The 25,332-nt window shown below is 44.7% G+C and overlaps 1 protein-coding gene across 2 annotated transcripts in view; it reads left to right on the top strand.

Moving 5' to 3' along the window:
- Positions 1 to 25,332, top strand: part of TRIM37 (tripartite motif containing 37) — a 148,690-nt gene that overhangs the window by 78,588 nt on the left and 44,770 nt on the right. For both annotated transcript variants that reach the window (XM_029611478.1, XM_029611479.1), the window contains exons 11-12: positions 9,528 to 9,609; positions 11,247 to 11,323. In XM_029611478.1, the coding sequence (XP_029467338.1) occupies positions 9,528 to 9,609; positions 11,247 to 11,323 (159 nt within the window). The remainder of the gene's footprint in view (positions 1 to 9,527; positions 9,610 to 11,246; positions 11,324 to 25,332) is intronic.

The raw sequence follows: 25,332 nt of genomic DNA, 5'->3' as shown, positions 1-25,332 counted from the left end.
GTGTGGCACCATTCGAGCCTCATACAAGGGCTACTATAAAAGATCTCACTTCGAAGGTGTGGTTTGTTTTTTTTTTTGTGGCGATTTGTTCTGCTAGAAGGATCTCTGAACTTCAGGTCTTGTCATGTGGAGATCCTTTTTTGAGGATTTGCTTGAGGACAGTTCCTTCCTTTCATTCCACTTGAGGACAGTTCCTTCCTTTCATTCCACTTGAGGACAGTTCCTTCCTTTCGTTCCACTTAAGCCAGTCAGTGAAACTCCTGCCTTTCCCAAATTTGGATGCTACGGCACTTCATGCGCAGGAGTTGTGACACTTGGATGTCAAGCATGCATTGCTGCAGTATCTTAAAGTCACTAATGATTTCCGGTTGTTGGATCACAATTACGCGGTGGTTCAAGGAAGCCATTGGCTCCGCGTACATCTGTCAGGGTCGTCCTGTCCCGGAGGGGCTAAAGGCTCATTTTACCCGTTCCCAGGCGGTCTCCTGGGCCGAATGTCAGCAGGTTTCGCTGCAAGAGATTTGCAGGGTGGCTACTTGGAAGTCAATGCACACTTTTGCCAGACATTATCGTTTGGATGTCCAGGCCCCAGAGGCCATAGGGTTTGACAAGAGTGTACTTTGAGTGGGACTCTTGCAGTCCCACTCTGTTTAGAGAAGCTTTTTGGTACATCCCAGAAGTCTGGACTGATCTAGGTATGTACAGTGAAAGGAAGATTGGTTCTTAACTGCTAATTTTCATTCCTATGTTACCACAGATCAGTCCTGAGTCCCGCCCAGTTGAAGGGAGATTTGGAGAGTTTGCTTGATCTGTTATTGTGTTAATCTGAAGAATGGCACAGGTTTTGTTAGTCCTGCACGTTTTTAGTGTGGGTAAGGTTATTTATTTATTTATTGTTTATATACCGCTGTTCTGTAGTCAATCGCAATGGTTTACAAAGTAAAATAGAAATACAGTGGCAGGTACATAAAATCGGGCAAGAACAAATAATAAAGCAAGCAGATAAATGTAAAACAAAGTTCAAAAAATAAAAAAAATAAAAATAAAAAACAGATTAAAATAGGTTTCCATTTCCTTCTGCTCGTTCAGGGTGTTGTTTAAAGTGTAGTTATTATTCTGTATCTTGGCTTAGGTACTTCTCAATACTGAGTGCCTGCAGGTGGCACTTCGTGTTATGTGGCAGTGTCAGTGAAACTTTGTCTCCATCTGCTGGAAGGGAGGCAAAACCCAGGAGTCTGGACTGATTTGTAGTACTTCAGGAACGAAAATTAGCAGATAAGAACCAATTTTCTTTTATACCCCAAATCAATCCAGACAAGCAGGTTTTGCATCCCTACCAGTAAATGGAGGCAGAGAATAAAAACTTTCCAGGCACTGCTACATAACCAAGAGTGCCACCTGCTGTCCCTAAGTATTTCTCTGTCTCCAGCAAATGATAGAGGTGCAGTCCTGCAGACTGGAGTTTTGGAAAAAAAAAATTAGAAGTAAAGAATATTTATTAAGAAGAGTGGTTGCAGAATTGGTCGGTAGATGTGTGGTCTAAGGCTGGGTAACCTCCCTTTGAAAGGAAAGCTGCTGTTTGGGGAGGATCTGAAACAGCTGATGAAGCATTTGGGGGAGTCGAATTTGAAGAAAGCTGACTGCATGCCATTAGCTCACTGCATTAGGAAATGTAGCTGTAATTTTAAAAAAGCAGGCTAATCCAAAATATGGGCAGAAAATGTATGCACAGAAAACAACTGAAAATGTGTACTAGACAGATGTAATTAGCACAGTTGTCACTGGTGCAGAATGGTTGTCTGTGCAGTTGTCTATCATAATGTAAGCTCTTTGGAAAAGGCACATAGAGTAGCACAGTTATCACCATTGTGCAGCTCTTGCTGTAAGTAGAACTGTCTGTTGCTGTCACCTCATGCTTCTTCAGTTCACTGCATAAGGTTTGCCACCCGCCACCCCCGTCACACTATCATGTGTCTCCCTGGCTAGCAATTTTGCTGTCAGCTGTTCTCCCAGGTCTTACACAAATCTGGAGAAGCATGAAGTGACAGTAATAGAGAGTTGTGTATACAGCAAGTGTCGTCCAATGTTAATTGTGTTACTATAAATACCTGCCCCAAAGAGATTGCATAACGGTAGAGAGTTGCACATATAATAATAATTCTGCATCTCTGACTCTGAGCTATTGGGGATACTTGGGGCAGAGGGTTTCTGACTCTGGTCCCAGATCCAGTTACTCCAATGCTTAACCCTGTTTTTAGGATTGGAAATTTAACCCTTGGGTCAGAGATGGAATAGTGTTAACTCACATTTCTGAGGCTAGTGTTAGTCTATGGTGCTGTGCCAGTGTGCTCCTGGATTGTGGGGTACCCAGGAGATGCGAGTCCAGGACCCCCAAACTGAGGAATGAAGCCATGCTGGCACAGCCCAATAGACTAATACTAGTCCCAGAACTATAAGTTAATATAACTCCTAGGTCAGAGATGAGTAAAGTTTCCAGCATTCAAAGAAAACACGAGTTTAAGCCTTCAGGGCTATAATGCACTTCTCTCCATTGGGGAACAATAACTAACACCTTCATTAACATGGGATTTACATGACAGAATGTTAATTTGTGTGCTAAATTCTTTATTAAATCAAACTGCAGTAAACTTGTGCAGAGTCTAAAGGACCTTTTACATCAACCTCTTAGTGATGCTGGAGAGAAGGACATGTTCCTAGGAATTGCACACGGGTGCTTGTAGATTATTCCTGTATGCCGCAGCTGCTGGCTGTAAAAACAAAGATGCAACACGCACTTCATCCTCCCATCACCACCCGGGCCCTCTATCATCCCGTGCTATTATCCATCTTTCATTTATTTTTTTGGTCATACGGTTGCACCACTGCAGCTGTGTACAACTACCACTGTGCGCGAGAGAGGGTGCTTAATATTTTCAGTTCAGGTTCATGAAAACTACAACTTCATAGCAGCTACAGTAACTTTCTCTGAATGTACCCAGACATTGTCCCCAGGGAGTATAGTGAAAGGGTCTTTGGAATAGGGAGTTTTCCATTCTTAACAGCTTCTGCATTCTCTGAACATTATATTCAGATTCATGACTGGAAAACAGAATTTCAGAATTTTGAGCAGTTCTTCCATGCAATAGCAAACTTCAGTTCATGGTTTCAAATTCTGTTTTGAAATGTTGACAATGTACTTATTTATTTTGCAGGAGTAGTGGTTTTTTATTTTTATTTTTTTAATTTTTACTTGTTACCTTTTCATCAATCCTTTAATATTGCATAATATTACAAAAGTGTTTGCCAAGGCCAGTTTTTGCAGCCAATGTGACTACAGCATATTCGCTGTAGGACATGTATTAGTATACATTTCATGGCAGGTGAAAGAGAACATATTATGTGCAATAAATATACAGAGGAAAAAGAGAGCTAAATAAAATCATCCATGCCAAATAAACCAAAAACTATTTTCCTTATGTACCCAGATCAGTCCAGACTCCTGGGTTTTGCCTCCCTTCTAGCAGATGGAGACGTAGAAAGTTTCACAGACACCACCTCTTAACCCTGTGTGCCACCGGCAGCTCCTCCAATAATTCTCTGTCTCCAGCAGATGGAGGAAGTGCAAAACCTGCAGTTCTATACCTGTAAAAAAAAAAAAGAGCAGGGGAACGGCGGCCATCTTGGATGCGCTCACCGCTAAGGGGAAGGCTGCAGCAGGGGGAGGGGATCTTCCGCTCAAGCTTTTTCCAGCTGAGTTCAACTCCGAGGAGGCCGGATGGTACTCTGAGGAGGAGATTGATCCTCTGGAAGAGGATTCTGATAGCGCTTCTCCTTTTTCACCTGAGTTTGTCCTGTTGATGCACAAGGCATTTTTAGCCCGTAAGGCCGCGGCACGGCCCTTTCCTAAACAGAGGATGGCAGAACCTCCCCACGGGAAGAATCCAGATTTTGGGGGCTTCAGGGGCCACTAGGATTTGGAGAATCCTTGGTCCTTCTGGTCAGGGGCCACTGAGAAGGTTTCCTCGGAGGACTCTGATCAGGGATTGCCATCTGGGGATGGTTCTCCCGATGCTGTTCCTTCTCGATGCCCACAGGATCCAGAAGAGGATGCGACAAAAGCTCCAGCGATGGAAGGTAACAATCCTAAGGTAGTTTGCCTGTTTCAAAGGGAGAACTCTGGCCCCTGATCCTGCCTGTTTTGGTGGAATTGGGAATAACCGTTCTGCAGGACCAGGCTGATCTGGAGGAAGTATCCAGTTATGACCGGCTTGAGGGGCCCAGCCAAAGCTTTTCCTTTTCACAAGTCAGTTAAAGAGTGTGATCAGGGAGTAGGATACTCCAGAGGCTGGCCTTAAGCTATGGATAAGCTTTATCCTTTGCCCGAAGACACTTTGGAGCTCTTGAGGGTTCCAAAGGTGAATGCTTCAGTCTCAGTTGTTACAAAAAGGACCATCATTCCGGTAGCTGGCGTGGCAGCTCTTAAAGATTTGCAGGACAGGGAGCTCGAGATACATCTCAAGAAGAACTTTGAGGTGTCTGCACTGGGCATCCGTGCAGCTGTGTGTAGCAGCTTCATGATCCGGGCTACTTTGAGATGGGTATAGCAGTTGCAGAGTGCCAGAGAAATGTCACCCCAGGAGTGCAAACAGGTGGAGCGATTGGAGACTGCGATGTATGACCTCATTCGCACTTCTTCCAGGTCCATGATTTCCATGGTTTCCGCTAGGAGGCTTCTTTGGTTAAGAAACTGGTCAGCAGACGTTTCATCAAAGGCTCAGCTGGGAGTGTTGCCTTTTAAGGGAAAACTTCTGTTTGGGGAAGACTTGGAACAGCTGATCAAACATGTGGGAGGAGATAAAGTGCACAAGCTACCAGAGGACAAGCCAAAAGGGTCCAAAATATTTCTCCTAGTGTGCTCTCGGTTTGGGGGCAAAGGCATTTGTCAGAGCAGAGCTCCAGCTGCTGGCTAAAGGCAGACCTCAGGGAGGTCACAGACCTGGAGCTAGCCATTTCAGGAGAGCAGTGTGGGCAGAGACTGCTCCGGCCAGGGTAGTGGTGGAGCCAAGCCGGCACAATGAGGTGAGGCCGGCCCACTCCTCAGTTCCAGTCATCGGGGGTTGTCGACTCATTTTTACAAGGAGTGGGTCAAGATCATATTGGATCAGTGGGTTGTAAGAGTGATGGGACAAGGCTACGCTTTAGAATTTGCTCAGCCATTCAGAAACCTGTTTATGGTGTCTCCCTTTGCTTCGGCAGAGAAGAAGTTGATCATTGAGCAGACCATACAGTAGCTGCAAATGCTGGGGACCATTATTTCCGACCCTCAGGATGAGCAGGGGATGGGGCATTATTCCATTTACTTTGTGGTGCCAAAAAAGGAAGGAACCTTTTGTCCAGTTCTGGATTTAAAGAAGGTAAATGTAGCTCTCAAAGTTTCCCGTTTCCGGATAGAGACTCTGAGATCCATCATAGCGGCGATGAGAAGTGGGGAGTTCTTGGCTTCTTTGTATTTGAATGAGGCACGTCTGCACATAAGGATTCACCTGGACCATCAGAAGTACCTCCGGTTTATGATCCTGGGGAGGCATTTTCAATTATGCGCTCTCCTGTTTGGCGTAGCAACATCCTCGAAGACCTTTACCAAGGTGGTGGTGGTGGTGGCAGCCGCCCTCAGAAAGGAGGGTGTGCTGGTCCACCCGTATCTGGATGGTTGGCTCATCCGAGCGAAGTCTGAAGACCTTTGCAGACGAGTGGTGGACATGGTGGTGCAATTCCTTAGTTTGTTGGGACAGATAGTGAATCTGTCTGCATCACCTTTCTCCTTTGCAGGTTCTGGACGTGCGCTTCAGTAATCGAGTGGGGAAGGGTTTTCTGACTGAGGAGTGGATTGACAAGCTGCAGACTCAAGTTCAGGACCTGTTGGAGGCCCGAGTGCCCAGGGTCTGGGATTACTTGCAGGTTCTTGGTCCCATGGCCTTGACCTTGGAGTTGGTCCCGTGGGTGTTTCCCATATGAGGCCTCTAAAGAAAGAGTTGCTATCCTGGTGGGATCCGATTTTCGGAGCAGTTTCATCTTCCCCTACCGCTTACAGTGTCTTCCAGATCCAGTCTTTCATGGTGACTTGGCCGGAACCACTTGTGCCGAGGGATGGACCTCGAGGAGCCATAGAGGATGGTAGTGACTACTGAATCCAGTCTCTCCGGTTGGGGAGCTGTGTGTCTGTCCCAGTTGGTGTAAGGCCAATGGTCAGCAGAGGAAGCGGCCTGGTCCATCAATCGCCTAGAGACGAGAGTGGTATGGTTGGCCCTGCAGGAGATTCTTCCTTTTTTGCGCAACCGTGCAGTCAGAGTCCTGTCCAACAATGTGATGATGGTGTCCTACAGCAACCGCCATGGCGGTACCAAGAGCCGAACGGTTGCTCTGGAATTGGAGATGTTGCTCCACCCAGGACATCAGCATCTGGCCTCGAAAGCGACCTCGCACATAGCGGGATGTGACAATGTGCAAACAGATTTTCTCAGCTGGCAACGTTTGGACCCGGGAGAATGGGAGATCTTGGAGGAGGTAATGACCCTAATTTCTCACAGATGGGGCATTCCTTATATGGATCTGATGGCAATCAGAGGAATGCCAAGGAGCCGCTCTTCTTCAGCTAGAGAAGAGAGCACAGAGCAGAAGGGGTCAATGCCCTGGTTCTTCCTTGGCCATAAGACATTCTAATCTGTGTTTCCACTGTGGCCCCTGGTAGCAAGGTTGTGAGGAGAATAGAAGTTCATCCAGGAAAGGTGATTCTCGTGGCTCTGGAGTGGCCACGAAGGCCTTGGTTTGCAGATTTGGACAATCTAGCGGTGGACGGCCCCTTGAGACTGGGCCATCTACCAAAGCTTCTGTGACAGGGCCCTATATTTTCAGATCAAGCGGATTGCTTTTGTCTAGCAGCTTGGCTTTTGAAAGGAAGCAATTTAAGAAGGAAAGGATATCCTGAGGATGTTTCTATTCTGTTGCATGCTCGTAAGACTTCTACTTCCTTGGCATATATCAGGGTTTGGAGAGTTTTTGAGGCTTGGTGTGTACAGAGCAGGGGGTTGGATCCTCAGTGAGCTTCGGTGGTGCAGATTCTGGCCTTTTTGCAGAGAGGCCTGATGAAAAGGTTTGTTCTTTAGTTCCCTGAGAGTGCAGGTGTCGGCCCTGGGCTGCTTGTGAGGCAAAGTTCATGGAACAGCCCTAGCTGCACATCTGGGTGTGGTACGTTTCCTCCAAGGGGTGAAGCATCTGTGCCCCCTTGTTCGTCAGGTGTACCTCTCTTTGAGCTTTACTTTGATCTTCAAGGGCATGTGTGAGGTGCCGTTTGAGCCTCTAAAGAGGGCCAGAATTAAGATCTGACTTTGAAGTGTTTTTTTTTGTTTGTTTGTTTTTTGTGGCAATTTATTTGTTCAGCCAGAAGGGTGTTTGAGCTTCAAGCCCTGTCATACAGAGAACCCTTTTTGTGGATTTTGGATTCTGGGGTCTCTGAGGACGATTCTTTCTGCCAAAGTTAATTTCAGCATTCCACTTAAGTCGGTCAGTGGAGCTTCTGGCCTTTACAAATTTGGAGGTTGTTGTGCCTCACGCAAAGGAATTATGACGGCTGGATGTCAGAAGGGCCTTGTTGTGGTATCTGAGGTCACTAAAAGTTTCAGATTGTCGGATCATCTCTTTTGTGCTATGGCGTGGTGCGAAAAAGGGTCAGAAAGCGTCGAAGACCATGATTGCACGGTGGTTGAAGAAGGCTATTGGGTCTGCATATTTCTGTCTTGTCATCCTATCCCGGAGGGGTTAAGGGCTCATTCTACCAGTTCTCAGGCAAATCTCTTGTGGTGACACCAACTGGTGTCACCACAAGAGATTTGCAGTCTTTACATACTTTTGCCAGGCGCTACAGATTGGATTCCTGGGCTCCGGACGTTGACAGCTTTGGTGCAAGTGTTCTTCGAGCAGGACTCTTGCAGTACCACCCTGGTTAGGGAAGCTTTGGTACATCCCAGGAGTCTGGACTGATCTGAGTATGTACAGGGAAAGGAAAATTGGTTCTTACCTGCTAATCTTCATTCCTGTAGAACCACAGATCAGTCCAGAATCCCACCCAGAGGTAGAGAGAAGTTTTAAAGAGTCTGCTTGATCTGTTTTTTGTTCTTGAATAATTCTGAAGAATGGCACAGGTTTCTCATTAATTCTTTCAATAAAGTTTTTGAATTGCATTATAAATTGTACTCTTTCCTCTGCTTGTTCCAGGGAATTTAATAGTGTTGAACATTGGAAACCTTTTTGACTTTTTATGCTTGGGTGCTTGGTAATACTGAGGAGCTGCAGGTGGCACACCGGTTAAGAGGCAGTGTCTGTGAAACTTTCTCTGTCTCCATCTGCTGGAAGGGAGGCAAAACCCAGGACTGATCTGTGGTACTACAGGAACAAAAATTAGCAGGTAAGAACCAATTGTCCTGTAATTGTGACTTCCTCTATGGCCAGTAAGCCCCCCCAGACTTGCTGCCATTGGTATTTATTTGACTTTGCAATCTGGACAGCCTCAGTAGAGGGGCCTCATCAGGGAGAGGTAGAATGCTGGGCTTGAGGGACCTTGGTCTGTCCCTGCATGTCCATCTTAGGTACCTTTCATCTGATTCAGCCTTATCATGCCTCCAACTGGTTCCATTGTGCAAGAAGGGAGTGTGCTATTCCCAGGCCCCCTCATGTCAGCTTGCGTTAGCTACTGTTACACACACATTTTCTGTACTATATTAAATGGCACCTTTATCTCTGTTGTGCCCTTTAACAAATAGGATGCAGGGATGGTAACTTTCAAACAGCTGTGGGCGTACATGTATGCGCGTATGCTGGCTTGCGCCAATTGATGTAAACATTTTATAACATACGTGCGTATATGTGTGCATAGTATAAAATAGACTGTAAATGCATACATTTTATATGGACACATGCAAATACTGCCTCTACCGCTTAAGTGGGAGGATTTCAGTAGGTAGGCGCACAGATGCGATTACCAGTTTCCCTAGTTCATTCCCCTAATTAATAAGCTTCCCTTTTAGCCTCAATGCTTAAAACCCCGCTAACTAGCCTCGTTTTTTTGTTTTATTACTTACATGCCATCCATAGCAGAAGTAATGTGGATGGGGACTCCGGTGCGTGCTGGTGCGTGTAAATACTTATGTGCGGATTCACTGAGAAATTCAGGAACGCTCATGCCCAGACCACACCCACATGCCACCCTTTTTTTGGTGACAATTTTTCTGTGCATACCAAGAGATATGCACGTACTTGCGCAATTTTTAAAATTTGTGTGGCATGCGCCAGCCCAACTTATTTGCATATCTCCTGGATTTGGCACGCATAGGGCTTTTAAAATTTGCCTTAAATTGCATAAGTAACTGCAGTGATGCTCTGCACCTGTAAATTGACTTTTTGCCTTATAAGCCACTTCTTGCTGGAATGAAACTTTTTTTCTTTGTTGTATAAGTTTTGTTTTGCTCTTGCAGTACTCTGCGCCAACGGGCTGACCCTGTGTACAGTCCCCCTCTTCACATTTCTGGACTTTGCTGGCGGTTAAAGGTTTATCCAGTAAGTTATGCTGTGGGATTTTGTTTATTTCTGTTTACAAACTAGCATAGTGTTAAGTATTTATAATTACAAGGCACAATCAAACATTTACCAAATGTTTTAAAATTGATTATATTTTCTGTTGATATTTTGTCCCAAAATAATGAAATTCAAGAGATGCACAAATGTTTTGTTTTAACTTTTGCTACATATGAGTAAATTTGATTCTGTACATCACTCTAAGCAATTTAGTTTGGAAGTGTGGGTAAGAAATTGAAATACATTTAGTAAATTATTTTGAAGAAAGAATTGATCCATTTGGCAAAATATACATTACAAATTAAGATTTTAAAATGTTTCTAGAAGCAGTGATTTTCTGCTCTGAATAGTGGGACACAAGTCCATTGTCGTGTGAAATAAAAACATTGTCTAACCATCAAGCAGCGTTTTAGTGGCGGTGCAGTGCAATGTCATACAGCGGCCAGCTTTTGTCTCTATCTGCCAAGTGGGTGAGTGTTGTGAAGACAGCATTCAGTCCTCAGGGTAAAAGGAGCCTTACATGTCATTCTTCAGAAGCAATAAATGAGCCTGGTTGAGCCCAGCAGTCTCCTCAGAGTTTCATGCCCGAGAACGCTGAGTTTGTGTGGATTTAAGAAGCGCTCTTGGCAGAGTCTGGTTCAAGGTTCTTTTGGCAGCATTGTTACAGCACCAGATCCATACAAGGAGAAGGTGCTGAAAATACTGAAGATAGCATATCATGCTCCTTAAGTGACTTGCTTCTTCTCTGTACCCTTTGGGGTTTTTAGGCAGATGGTATAGGACAGGGGTTGTATCTAGGTAGCAGCAGGTTTGACAAGAGCCACAGTGAAGAAAGGAAGTAAGATTACACCAGCACAAAACATAATGCTAAATACTGATTATTTGAACTGATTGTGACTCAGCCAAAGGAAAATGTCAGTTTTGGGATTGGATGCGCTGCTGAGTCTGTTTTATCAGTTTATCGCCAGAACTATTGTATCTCTTTGGGATTCATCTCTACCTGTAAAGTAGATGGCATGCAGCCAGGTGACGTTCTCTACTCCTTGCTTCAGTGCATTTCAAATCCAGTGCCTCTGTTATTAATACTGAGTGTGTAAGGATTTCACAATATATATCTCTCTGGCATATGAAGAAGACATAATCCCACTATAGCAGACTTGCACTAATGAAAGTTAGTTTTTATAGATGATATGAACTGAATTTTCAAAAGCGTGCTCATGTTGTACACATGTATACAGGCCTTTTGAAAATTACCCTGGAGGTTGTATGTGTAAAAATATGTATGGAAGCAATTTTTCATGCACTTAAAAGAAGTGTTCCAGAGGATGGAGTTAAGGTGGGGAAATGATTTACATGTGCACTTTCTAAAAATCAAAAGTATGCTTACACATGAACATTTATCCCAGGAATGTGCGTGCAAATTTTTAAAGCAGACTTACATATGCACGTACACCCAGAATTCAGACCTAAGTGCTACGTTACATCTTTGGAATCCATTTTTATAAAGTTATACTGTTGTGATATTGTGTATTTTACCACACTTTGAATAGCTTTCATTGGAATAGCGTATAATTAAATATTTAATGAATGCATTTCCTAATTTTGTGTGTTCCTTTCAGGATGGAAATGGAGTGGTGCGTGGTTACTATCTGTCTGTATTTCTTGAACTCTCTGCTGGACTGCCAGAAACATCAAAGTACGGACTTGCTTTTGTCTCTTCTGATTGCTGGAGCTAGGGAGTGGGTTTCTTTTCTGCTCTCGGTACTGCTCATCTGTTTAGATGCCATCAAAATAAGGAAAAATGATTTTCTTCTGGTTTTCAGAGGAAGTTTCAAACATTTGATTTGTCAACCCACAAAGCCTGGTTTTCTCCCATTTTTCCTGTGTTTTCACTTTGAATATGTGACTAACAATTTTAGGTTTGCAGACGCTGAAAGATCCTAGAGCTTGGCAGACATGCTGTGTGCATCATGCAGCAGGGCTGGCTTTGAGTGGACTGTACAGAGGGGTTTGGGCATGTCAGAGGTGACTTGCTTTATCTCAGGGGAGGCAGGACAGCCCTGGGCACTAGACCACAGCTAATAGAGGATTTCAGAGGATTTCAGCCCTCAGTTTGGCAGGGGTGGAGAGAGGGGCGTCTCTGTTTGCTCATCACAATTATCAGAGAGAGAGAAATGGGGATGAGTACAATTTACATGTAAGATTTGTGGGTCATCTTTCAAATCCTGCCTGCCAGTGACATCTAAGAAATGAGATCCGATTTATATTGAGTTTGGCCATATAAATTTTAGTCCTTGGGGAATTCGGTGCTACTGCGGAGTGCAGAGTTCTCCCCCTTCGCAGAATTGCCATTTGCTCCAGCCATTTACGCTTCCATGTGTAGCCCCACTCAACAATATGCATTTTTTTTTTTTTAAATCTATCTTGTTTATTTACTTATATAATATGTCCCATTTATCCATGTATCCTTTCATGTACTCTCATGTATCCATCAATATAATATGGACATATATCGATTTTCCCTTTATAACATGTACATTTATTATTTCATGTATATATATTATACTTTTACAGTTCGCAGTTCTGTTCCTATCAATTTCGCTCCTTCTGCCTATCTTTCTTGCTTTTGCTTTCTCTCCTCTCTTCTCCGCTGCTCCCGCTCCCCCATCCTGTTATTTGTATTTCTCCACTTGTTTAACAGTTACAATGTAAACCGGCATGATGTACCCACGAATGTTGGTATAAAAAAGCCAACAAATAAATAAAATAAATTTCTGCGCAGAATTGCCAAATTCTGTGCAGAAAATGGCAGAGGAGACCCTGGCATGCCGTGAACAGAACGCACGAAGATGAAGGCCCCGGCATGCCGTTTGAAGCGAAGATGAAGGCCACCGTGTGCTGCGAATGGAGTGTGCTCCGCTCTTGGCAAAGATGAAGGCCCCGGTGAGAGTGAATGTGTGTGTGTGTGTGTGAGAGGAGAGGGAGAGGGGTGTGAGAAGGAAGGGGAGAGTGAGAGAGAGCATGGGGGGGGGGGGGAGGATGCTTGAGTGCGGGGTGCCAGACAGAGGGAGCCTATATGAGGAGATTGTGAAGGAGTGTGTGTGAGAGATTGGGGAGCTCATGTGTATGTGAGGGTGCTAGCCTGTGTGAAGGGATTGTGTATGTGTGAGACAGCCTGTATGAAGGGGTGCATGAGAGAGAGACATAGGTAGCCTGTGTGAGGATGTATGTGTGAGAGAGAAAGGGAGCTTGTGTGGGTGTGTATGCAAGAGAGAGGGAGCCTGTATGAGGGTGTGTACTAGAGAGAGGGAGCATGTGGGTGAGAGAGGGAGGGACAAGAGGGAGCCTGTGTGAGGGGCTGTACTGAGAATGGGGTCAAACTCTGGGACTGGCAATAGAGTGGAAGGGGTTGAGCCTAGAGGTGGAGGGGAGAGATACTGGCAGGTGGAGGAGTTGGGGCCTGAGAGGGCAAAGTGGCCAGGGGAATAGAGAGAGCAATTGGAAGGGACACTTTTACAGTGAATTTCTAGGGAAATTCTGCTCAAAATATTTAAAATTCTGCATCTCTAAGTAATAACTTTTTTCTGTTTTAATTTAAAATGTAATTACTTAGACTGTCATGTAAATTGTTATTTTGATCAATATAAAGTTTGCAGAATTTTAAGTTTTTGCGCACAGAATTTTAAATTATTTTGTGCAGAATTCCCCCAGGAGTAAATTTTAGGAGGCAGTAAAACCTGTTGGTTGGTTCCTCCAAAATTCAGTGCTGTTGATCTGATCTGACCCATTAACTATTGATTCTAGCAGTCTAGTTAATGCAAAGTGCATTAGAGTTCATTGCCAGACACAGGATTTCCTAGCACTAAATAGATATACAGTGGGTTTTTTTGTGTTTTTTATTTTTTTGCCTCAGCTCTCCTGGTGTGCCTCAAAAGTTGAGTTTTTAGATGCTTGCTTTTGAAGATTTTCATACAGTAATACCCAAGGAAACCAATGAGAATACGTTTGAACTTTATTTATATGTAGATAAGGATTCAGTTCTATTAAACAGCAGCCCTCCTTGACCCGTCTTGCTGTCAGCTTGTCTAGCTCATGTAAATTAGCAGACGCCTCCTGCTCACTGACAAAAGGTATTGAAATTAGGAAGGCTGGCTAGCTTGATAGCAGTTTAGCTGCCTTTCTGATTTTTTTAATGGTTACTAATACTTGCCCAGAATCTTTTCTGCTGTCTTGTGAACCTGAACTGATATTTGATTAAACACATCAAGACATGTTCTGAGGGATTTTAAAATTGTTTTAATCTGTCGTTCCCATATGATTAGCTGAACTGTTGGGTTTTGTAGCTAACGCTAATGCGAATGATTCAGGCGCAGCCAGAACAAGTGAAGGGTAAATGTTGGTCGCGTTACTGCAGTTTTGGCATTCTCCAGCTGAAATAATATAAATTTCCCATTTCTAAAGTTATGATGATTGCTTATGAAAATTAACTTAAGTCTCTCATGGCAGAGTTCAATTGTACGATTACAATAAGTCAGTTTGGTTTGCAAGTTATACTTCCCAGGTAACAGGTATCTCTTTACTTCAGCTGGTAGTGTAAGGCATGTCATGTCTATTTTTTAACTTGCCTTTCCTTAATTTTTACCTGGCTATGAGCTTGTAACATTTTACAGGACACAGGATAAGCAGAATGTAACTTAATAGATTTCATGGCTAACTTTCAGGAGTTAGCACATTTCCTCAGGCCTTAACAGAATGAGCAGTCCAGAGCAAGACATGTCATTATCAGAATATAAGTGAACAAGCCGTTAAGCCCGTTAAAACGGGCGAGATGTTTGCTCCAAATGCCAGCCAAGTGTTGTGTGTGGAGGTGTCAGGATGTGTACTCTTCCCCCTCCACCCTCTTTGCCCTCCCCTTGCACCCAATGCTCCCTCCTCCAGCTCCCCTCTCCTCTTCTGCTGTCCCGTCTCCCCAACCGTCTCCCCAACCCCCTCCCCCTCTCACTTTCCCACTGCTCCTCCTCACCTCCCAATGTTCCTCCTTTCTTCCACAGGTCCTCTCCTGCAGCCCCTTCTCATTCTATCACCCGCTGGTCTGCCCCCTGCAGCCCCCCTCTCCCCTCATTCTTCCATTACACTCCCCTTTCCCTCACTGCTCCTCACTCTTCCTTATTCTCCCACTCCTCTGGCCCTCCCCATTCCTCTTACTATCCTCTTCCCCCTCCATCCTCTCTCCCTTTGCACCCAATGTTCCCTCCTCCAGCTCCCCTCCCCTCTTACTGTCCTGCTGCCCCATCTCCCCAACCCCCTCCCACCTTCCCTTCTCCTCATCTCTCATTCTCCCAATGTTCCTCCTTTCTTCCACAGGTCCTCTCCTGCAGCCCCTTCCCATTCTATCACAGGTCCTCTCCTGCAGCCCCCCTCTCCCCTCATTCTTCCATTACACTCCACTTTCCCTCACTGCTCCTCACCTGTCCAGCACCCTTCTCTTCCTTATTCTCCCACTTCTCCTCCTCTGGCCCTCCCCTTTCTTCTTACTATCCTCTTCCCCCTCCACCCTCTGTCCCTTTGCACTCCCCTTGCATGCACGTCCATCAGAGCCGCGGGTCTCTCTCTCTTGTGCACGCGCGCGTCAGCGAAGCCCTCACACGGCTCCATTTCCTCCCGGCGCCGCAGACCGACGTGCTCTCTCGCCGTCCGTCAGAGCCACGGGTCTCTCTCTCTCTCTCTCTCTCTCGCTCTCGTGTGCGCGCCTCACCGCAGCCCTCACACGGCTCCATTTCCTCCTGGCGCTGCTCCTCTCTGACCGACGCTCCGCCGCCGTTGATACTTCGCCTCGCCGCCATGTTTTTTAAGAGCTGACGCTCCTCTCTGACCGACGTGCTCGCCCGCACATGCGCGGTAGAGCTGCTCTCTGCTGCGCATTTGCGGGCCGTCGGTCAGAGCCCATTTATAAGGTAGATTATATAAAATATGCTACAATGGCAGTGTGAAGGGGATGAAAAGGTCATCTCTCGCTCCGATCTGCTTATTCTGTTCTGACCTGAGGAAGGTTGTGTAGCTCCTGAAAGCCATTCAAGAAACATATTAAGTTCCTCCAATTAAAGATATTGCCTTATTTTATTTTTATTTGTTTGTTAGTTAACCTTTTATTTCTGTGCATGGCCAGTGCACTACTTTAACAGTAAGAGAGAAATATTCAGGATAGTGTTGTATATTTGACATGTTAATGTCACTAACATTTTTAAGAACATAAGAAATTGCCATGCTGGGTCAGACCAAGGGTCCATCAAGCCCAGCATCCTGTTTTCCAACAGACCAAACCAGGTCACAAGAACCTGGCAATTACCCACACACTAAAGATCCCATGCTACTGATGCAATTAATAGCAGTGGCTATACCCTAAGTAAACTTGATTAATAGCCGTTAATGGACTTCTCCAAGAACTTCTCCAAACCTTTTTTAACCCAGCTACACTAATTGCACTAACCAAATCCTCTGGCAACAAATTCCAGAGCTTTATTGTGCATTGAGTGAGAGAATTTTCTCCGGTTAGTCTTAAATGTGCTACTTGCTAACTTCATGGAATGCCCCCTAGTCCTTCTAGTATTCAAAAGTGTAAATAGCTGATTCGCATCTATTCGTTCAAGACCTCTCATGATCTTAGACCTCTATCATATCCCCCTCAGCTGTCTCTTCTCCAAGCTGAAAAGCCTTTTCTCATAGGGGAGCTGTTCCATCCCCTTTATTATTTTGGTTGCCCTTCTCTGTACCCTCTCCATCGCAACTCTACATCCCTTCCGAGATGCAGCGACCAGAACCGCACACAGAACTCAAGGCACGGTCCTCAGAGTCTCTAGATGTTGCCTTATCCTGAGAAACTTGTCTCCCTTATAGCACACCTACTAGTGTCCTGTTAAGGCTGGGTTCCCTTATTTTTTGTTAAATCTTTATTTCATTCTTACTGTTGAAACAGTTAAAGCAAGATCTTGCTGGAAATGGAGCTGGAAACGGAGCAAGAAGTGCATCTATAATTCTCTGTACGTACCCAGATCAGTCCAGACTCCTGGGCCTTGCCTCCCTTCCAGCAGATGGAGACAAAGTTTTGCTGACACTGCCACATAACCTGGTGTGCCACCTGCAGTCCCTCAATATTGACCTGTATTTCTCTGTCTCCAGCAGATGGTAGAGGTGTGCAAAACCCGCAGTCTGGAAATTAGTAAAAAGAAATAAAAGAAAAATAGAGAGGGAAAAAAGAAAGAAGAGACAGGATTTTCTCCTAGAAGGTTGGCAGGTCCTGGTGGGACCATCCCTTCTGGTGCTAAGGTGGCCAAGCAGGGGGTTGGGGACTCTATTTTTGGCTCAGTTCTTTCGCCGCTGGGGGTAGACTAGGTGGGGCCAGTTCCATCTCCCCCAGGAGGACGTTTGGAGCCTGCTGCCCATTTCAAGGCCTTCATCGTAAGCAGTCTTTCATCACTAAAGGTCTGTAATCAATGTACACAGTGAGAGATACCGGTGAGTATAGTTACAGTTTTCATCTAATACTGATTCCCTGTATGTACCCGGATCAGTCCAGACTCCTGGGTTCTGTCCACTCACCAGCAAATGGAGGCAGGGATCTGTATTGGGACCCTTACTTTTCAATATATTTATAAATGATCTGGAAAGAAATACGACGAGTGAGATAATCAAATTTGCAGATGACACAAAATTGTTCAGAGTAGTTAAATCACAAGCAGATTGTGATAAATTGCAGGAAGACCTTGTGAGACTGGAAAATTGGGCATCCAAATGGCAGATGAAATTTAATGTGGATAAGTGCAAGGTGATGCATATAGGGAAAAATAACCCATGCTATAATTACACAATGTTGGGTTCCATATTAGGTGCTACAACCCAAGAAAGAGATCTAGGCGTCATAGTGGATAACACATTGAAATCGTCTGTTCAGTGTGCTGCGGCAGTCAAAAAAGCAAACAGAATGTTGGGAATTATTAGAAAGGGAATGGTGAATAAAACGGAAAATGTCATAATGCCTCTGTATCGCTCCATGGTGAAGACCACACCTTGAATACTGTGTACAATTCTGGTCGCCGAATCTCAAAAAAGAAATAATTGCGATGGAGAAGGTACAGAGAAAGGGCTACCAAAATAAGGGGAATGGAACAGCTCCCATATGAGGAAAGACTAAAGAGGTTAGGACTTTTCAGCTTGGAGAAGAGACGGCTGAGGGGGGATATGATAGAGATGTTTAAAATCATGAGAGGTCTAGAACGGGTAGATGTGAATCGGTTATTTACTCTTTCGGATAATAGAAAGACTAGGGGACACTCCATGAAGTTAGCATGGGGCACATTTAAAACTAATCGGAGAAAGTTCTTTTTTACTCAACGCACAATTAAACTCTGGAATTTGTTGCCAGAGGATGTGGTTAGTGCAGTTAGTATAGCGGTGTTTAAAAAAGGATTGGATAAGTTCTTGGAGGAGAAGTCCATTACCTGCTATTAATTACGTTGACTTAGAAAATAGCCACTGCAATTACTAGCAACGGTAACATGGAATAGACTTCGTTTTTGGGTACTTGCCAGGTTCTTATGGCCTGGATTGGCCACTGTTGGAAACAGGTTGTTGGGCTTGATGGACCCTTGGTCTGACCCAGTATGGCATTTTCTTATGTTCTTATGTTCCAACTGACTCCGCCCCTTCCGTGAGGTGCACCTAGAGTACGTCAGTATTTTTCTGCCTCCAGCAGATGGTGGAGGTGCGAAACCTAAAGTCAGGTTTTTAGTCAGTTAAAAAAAAAAAGACAGTTTTTGTGAATTGCTATTTTAGTTCTTTACTTTTAATCAGTTAGAATAACTTAGTTTAAAAAAAAATTTAAGATTTTTCTCAAGAATAGTGAGCTTCGTTGGTAAGCTGACCTTAGCCTCCCAGGGGGTCAGCAGGTCCTGAGGGGACCATCCCCCTGGTATTAGAGGCTCTTGGCTTTTAGAGTTGCGAACTCTTTGGCCCATATTGCTGCAGCACTTTGGGGTGATACCGGGGTGCCCGGCTCACTCTTCCCCGCGGAGCAGAGGACCGTCTTCAGGTTATATTTAAAAAAAAAAAAAATTTTTTTTGAGTAAATAAAGCAAAGCAAATAACTCTTTGGGCAGTATTCTCTCCTGGTCGAACTTTCTCTTTACCTTTCGTTGCGTCGGGCAGCCGGCGGGTTTTGTTTATTTTTCTTTTAGACTTTCTTTCTCTTCAGCTGGTTCGCGTTCAGAAATGCCGCGGGGTCCAGCCTGCCGCGTGTGTCCCGTGAAGGCCTATGCTCCTCCTGCCTCCCTGGGGGGGAGGGATCTTCAGGGGCAGCTGCCGGTGCCGTTTTACCCTCTTTCCGTCGCTCTGCTCGCCGGGAGCGCCCAAATCTTTCTACAGCTGCTCCGTTCCCTCAGCAACAAAAACATGGACAGAAACAATGAATAAACTAGCAGACGAAATCAACCCGATGAAACACACCCTCATCAAAGAACCAAAACAAACCCATGGTACAACCAAAAAATAAAGAAATCAAGCAAAATCTGAGAAAAAAAGAAAGACTGGAAGAAACACAAAACCAGTGAAAACCTATCTAGATATAGAAAACATCTAGCCTACTACAAACAAACAATCCTTGATGCCAAAAAACAGTACTATAGGACAAAAATTGAAAAATTCTCAATCCTAGAACGTTATTCACCATAGTCAAAAACCTTACCAACGACACAGCAGAAGCTCCCACAGAGTTACCTGAAAACAAATGTAACGAAATAGCTCATTACTTCGGTGACAAAATTAGAAACCTGAAAAATAAAATCCCAAACACAACAAAACAAGAAATCAAAATGCACACAAGGGACAGTACACATTGGGCCACATTTGAGGAAACAACAGAAACTGAAGTTGAAACCATACTAAAAAAGATAAACCCAGCCCCACATATAATTGACAGCATACCAACTAACGACATAAAAAAATTAGTTAACATAGTCTTCCCCCACATTAACAAAAGTCATAAACCTCTCCTTAGAGGAAGGATCCCTTCCAGATAACCTAAAAGGAGCAATAATTAAACCAATAATAAAGAAAAAGAACAGTGACCCACTTATACTGAGTAACTACAGACCAGTATCAAATCTGCCACTAATAGCAAAATTAATAGAAAAAATTGTTCAGAAACAATTAGTTGAATACCTAGACAACAATAATATACTGTACCCATCACAGCACGGATTTCGCAAACATTACAGCACCGAAACCTTACTTCTCTCATTGACTGACAGCATAATGAGAGGCTTTGACAACGGTAAACATTACATCCTTCTAATGCTTGACCTATCCTCTGCCTTTGACACAGTAAATCATGACATATTGCTAAAAAGACTTGATGAAATTGGATTAAAGGAAAAAACTAAAGCCTGGTTCAGATCATACCTAAGTAACAGATATATTATCAAGTTCAAATAAAAAACACATTGTCAGAGAAAATAAATCTAGTAACTGGAGTACCACAAGGATCAGCACTCTCCGCCACACTCTTTAATATCTACCTACTTCCACTGTGCCATCTACTAGCGGGCATGGGTATCATACACTACATATACGCTGATGATATTCAAATAATACTACCAATCAAAGACTCACTGGAAAAAACACTAAACCTAGCAATCATGTTCCTTGACATCATTAAACAACTACTAAATCAAATGGAGCTAGTCATTAACATAGAAAAAACCGAATTCCTCCATCTTGAATGAGAAAACATGACAGTCATCCAATCTCCGATACTACTAAAAAAAACAATCAGAAAATTGAAATGGCCGAGAAAGTACGGAACCTCGGTGTAATAATAGACACTGAACTCAGCCTCAAACAACACATATCATTAAAAGTCAAAGAAGGATATGCCAAACTAATGGTCCTCAGAAAACTTAAACCGTTACTAAATCAAACTAACTTCCGAACTGTCCTACAAGCTTTAATATTTGCCAGCACTGACTACTGTAATGCCCTACTATTAGGATTACCATACACGACAATAAGACCACTCCAAAACTCAGCCGCAAGAATTTTAACAGGCAAAAGAAAAAGAGATCATATCACTGAAACACTGGCTGAACTACACTGGCTGCCAATTGAATACAGGGTAAAATATAAAACCCTTTGCACTATACATAAGCTAATCCACGACGAGAAAGCTGAATGGCTAAACACAGCACTCCACGTCCATGTCCCACACAGGAACCTGAGATCTGCCAACAAAGCCCTCCTAACTATCCCCTCAGTAAAAACTGCAAAACTAACACAAGTCAGAGAAAGAGCACTATCATTGGCCGGGCCGATACTATGGAACACCATGCCCACAGAGGTAAGATTACAGAGAGATTTCAAGACTTTCAAAAAGAGCTTAAAGACATGGCTCTTTAGAGAAGCCTTTTCACAAAGAGAGCGAGAGAGAGAAACGCTGAAAGCTGTACACACAAAATCTTTATACAGCACTAGCACATTATATGTATGTACGTCATGGTTTGTTTACTACACCCTTAATTGAATGTATAAACTAACAGTCTTTATTGTAATCACAGGTCAGATTAAACAACACTGAACATATAGCCTTTATTATGAAACTGTTACCGAGCTTATAAGGCACCTCCACTACTAATAGGAACAGATACATGTACAATTTACTATATGTGCCTCTATGTAAACCGTTGTGACGGTAATATACTGAATGACGGTATAGAAAAGATTTTAAATAAATAAATAGTGCAGGAATGGAAGCCATTTTGGGCTCCTTTCGTGCTGCACCGCTCCCAACGGAGGGGGGAGGGGTTTCTCCTCCTCCTCTTTCTCCGCAGCGTTTAACCTCTGAGGGAGGCGATTTTCTTGCTGATACTGCTGCTGCTGATGAGGAGAGTCCCAAGGGGACTTCAGACTCCTCCTCTTCTCCTTTTTCCTCTGACTTCTTTCTGTTTTTGCATAAGGCATTTAAGGCCAGCAAATCTTATAAAAAGAATCCTGAGGGGATTTCCCATAAATCAGCATCCAAAAGGGCAAAGTCCTCTGAGGGGATGTAGACTCCTAAGGTTAAACGTTCTCTTAGGATTCCGGCGTCTCAGACCCTAGAGGAGACTTCTACTGATACCTCTGAATCAGACGAGGGGGACCCTAGCGGCAATCCTCCTCAGGACCCTGATTCTGGCAGGGGTTTGGACCCATTCCCGACTCCTGGTTCTCACGTGGTCGAAGGCGATGACCCTAAGGTGGTCTGTCTCTTTAGAAAGGAGGCGCTCATCCCCTCATTCCTGCTATTCTTGAGGAACTGGGAATTGATTCACCGCCTGAGGACTCTCGTATGGGCTCAGTTGACCCGGTCATGGTTGGTCTTCGGGGGCCAGCCCGCTCTTTTCCTTTTCATCTTTCTGTTACAGACTTATTATTTCGGGAATGGGACACTCCTGACTTGGGCTTAAAGGTCAGCAAGGCCATGGATAAACTATATCCTCTGCCTGAGGATGCTTTAGATCTTCTACATGTTCCCAAGGTCGATGCTGCTGTATCTGCTGTCACCAAAAAGACTACAATCCCGGTTATGGGTGCAGCAGCTCTCAAAGATCTTTAAGATCGTAAGTTAAAAGTCCAACTTAAAAAGATTTTTGAAGTATCAGCTCTGGGAGTACGAGCCTCCATGTGCAGCAGTTTCGCCTTAAGGGCAGGGCTCCGCTGGGCTCAACTCCTGCAGAGTAATTCTTCTCTTTCTGAGTCCGAAGCTATTCATGATGGGCGTTTGGAAGTCACTGTTGCTTACAGTGCTGACGCTCTTTATGATTTGTTGCATACCTCAGCCAGGTCAATGGTTTCAGCTGTCTCTGCCCGCAGGCTTCTCTGGTTGAGAAACTGGTCTGCGGATGTCTCTTCCAAAGCTCAATTGGGATCTTTGCCTTTCAAGGGTAAACTTCTTTTTGGGAAAGATCTTGAGGACTTAATTCATTCCTTAGGAGAGAATAAAGTTCATCGTCTGCCTGAGGATAGGCCCAAAACAAGGGGGGTTGTTGCCTTCCAGATCACGTTTCCGAAGGAATCGTAGATTTCGTTCCTCCTGCTCTTCAGGTTCTTCCTTTCGGCAACAGCCATCTAGACAGCAGTCCAGGACTCTGTCCTTTCAAGGACGTCGCTTTGGGAGATCTGGTCCCTCCCAATCCTCTGGTGGAGTGAAAACTTCTCAGTGAGATGAGACCGGTCTGTTCCTCGGTTCCGGTAGTGGGAAACAGTCATAAGAACATAAGAACATGCCATACTGGGTCAGACCAAGGGTCCATCAAGCCCAGCATCCTGTTTCCAACAGTGGCCAATCCAGGCCATAAGAACCTGGCAAGTACCCAAAAACTAAGTCTATTCCATGTAACCATTGCTAATGGCAGTGGCTATTCTCTAAGTGAACTTAATAGCAGGTAATGGACTTCTCCTCCAAGAACTTATCCAATCCTTTTTTAAACACAGCTATACTAACAGCACTAACCACATCCTCTGGCAACAAATTCCAGAGTTTAATTGTGCGTTGAGTAAAAAAGAACTTTCTCCAATTAGTTTTAAATGTGCCCCATGCTAACTTCATGGAGTTCCCCCTAGTCTTTCTACTATCCGAAAGAGTAAATAACCGATTCACATCTACCCGTTCTAGACCTCTCATGATTTTAAACACCTCTATCATATCCCCCCTCAGTCTGTCTCTCTATTTCCAGGAATGGACCAAAATAACATCAGACCAGTGGGTCCTCACTGTGGTAAAACAAGGCTCTGCTTTAGATTTTGTATGGCGCCCTCGCGACAGTTTTCTCATCTCTCCATGTTCTTACAATCAAAAGTGTCAGGCGGTGTGGGACACCTTACATAGTCTAAGAGAGCTCGGGGCCATCGTGCCGGTTCCTCCATCGGAGCGATGAGAGGACCGTTATTCCATCTACTTTGTCGTACACAAAAAAGATGGCACATTTTGTCCCATTCTGGACCTAAAGAGTCAATCGATGTCTGCGAATCACAAGGTTTTGCATGGAAACTTTAAGAGCGTTCCTGGTATCCGTTTTCAAAGGCGAGTTCCTAGCTTCCTTGGACCTGACAGAGGCATATCTTCACATAGGAATTTGGTCCGACCATCAGAAGTTCCTGCAGTTCTTGATTCTGAGGACCATTTTCAATTTTGCACTCTTCCATTCAGTCTCGCCACTGCGTCCAGGACCTTTACCAAAATAATGGTTGTTGTAGCCGCACAGCTCCGAAGAGAGGGATTCTTTGTTCATCCCTACTTAGACGATTGGCTCATTCGAGCGAAGTCGGAACATCTCTGTCGCTTGGCTATGTCTCGCGTTCTTCAGCTTCTGCAGTCATTGGGCTGGGTTGTCAACCCGGCGAAGAGTCATTTAGTACCATCCCAGTCCTTGGAGTTTCTGGGAACCCTGTTCGACACTCGGCTAGGGAAAGTTTTTCTCACGGAAGAGCGGATCATCAGAATACAGTGTCAGATTCGGGTCTTGTTGTCCAAGTCTCTTCCCAAAGTCTGACATTGTCTACAGGTTCTAGGCTCCATGTCTTCCACTTTGGACTTACTTCCGTGGGCCTTTGCTCATTTGAGACCGCTTCAGTCAGCATTGCTCTCCCGCTGGAATCCGGTGTCAGAACAATTTCATCTTCCCCTTCCTTTTACAGACTTTGCTCATTCCAGTCTCGATTGGTGGCTCCTATTGCAGGGTTTGCGTCGTGGAGTAGACCTAGAAGCTCCAGTTGTGACAGTAGTCACAACGGATGCCAGCCTGTCCGGCTGGGGGGCTGTTTGTCTCGACAAGTCTGTTCAGGGCCAATGGTCACCAGAGGAATCTCGTTGGTCAGTCAATCATTTGGAGACCAGAGCGGTGAGGCTAGCCTTACAGGCCTTTCTACTGCTTCTTCAGGGGAAGTCAGTCAGAATTCTTTCCGACAATGCGACGACAGTGGCTTATATCAACCGCCAAGGGGGAACCAAGAGCCAACCGCGTTCGAGGCTCAGCTGTTGATAGCATGGGCGGAACAACATCTCCTTCGGAATGCAGCATCTCACATTGCTGGGCTCGACAATGTTCAAGCAGACTTTTTCAGTCGCCATCGTCTAGATCCTGGGGAGTAGGAACTTTCCGAGCAGGCGTTTCATCTCATATGGGAAAAGTGGTCCACGCCGAGCATGGACCTGATGGAAACGTTCTGGAACTCCAAGGCTCCCTGCTTCTTCAGTCGACGTTGGGAGCCAGGGGCAGAAGGAGAGATGCCTTGGTTCTTCCCTGGCCAATGAACGTTCTGCTTTGTGTTTCCTCCCTGGCCTCTCATCGGCAAGATTCTTCAGCGCATAGAATCTCATCCGTCTGAGGTGATTCTGGTAGCTCCGGAATGGCCGAGACGTCCTTGGTTTGCAGACCTTGTCAACCTCATAGTGGACGGTCCGCTTCGCTTTCGGGACCTTCCGAATCTTCTCTGCCAAGGTCCTGTTTGTTTGGAAGAGGTAGATCGCTTCTCTCTAGTGGCCTGGCTTTTGAAAGGCATTGTTTGAAGGATAAGGGTTATTCTGACATGGTGGTCACTACTCTTCTCAGGTCTAGAAAAACCTCTATTTCCCTGGCTTATGTCAGGGTTTGGGCAGTTTTCAAATCCTGGTGTGAGGAG

This window comes from Rhinatrema bivittatum, chromosome 8, assembly GCF_901001135.1.
Source record: "Rhinatrema bivittatum chromosome 8, aRhiBiv1.1, whole genome shotgun sequence".
NCBI classification, from domain to species: Eukaryota; Metazoa; Chordata; class Amphibia; order Gymnophiona; family Rhinatrematidae; genus Rhinatrema; species Rhinatrema bivittatum.
The sequence above is the reverse complement of the archived record's forward strand: the minus strand, read 5'-3'. Positions and strand labels throughout refer to the sequence as shown.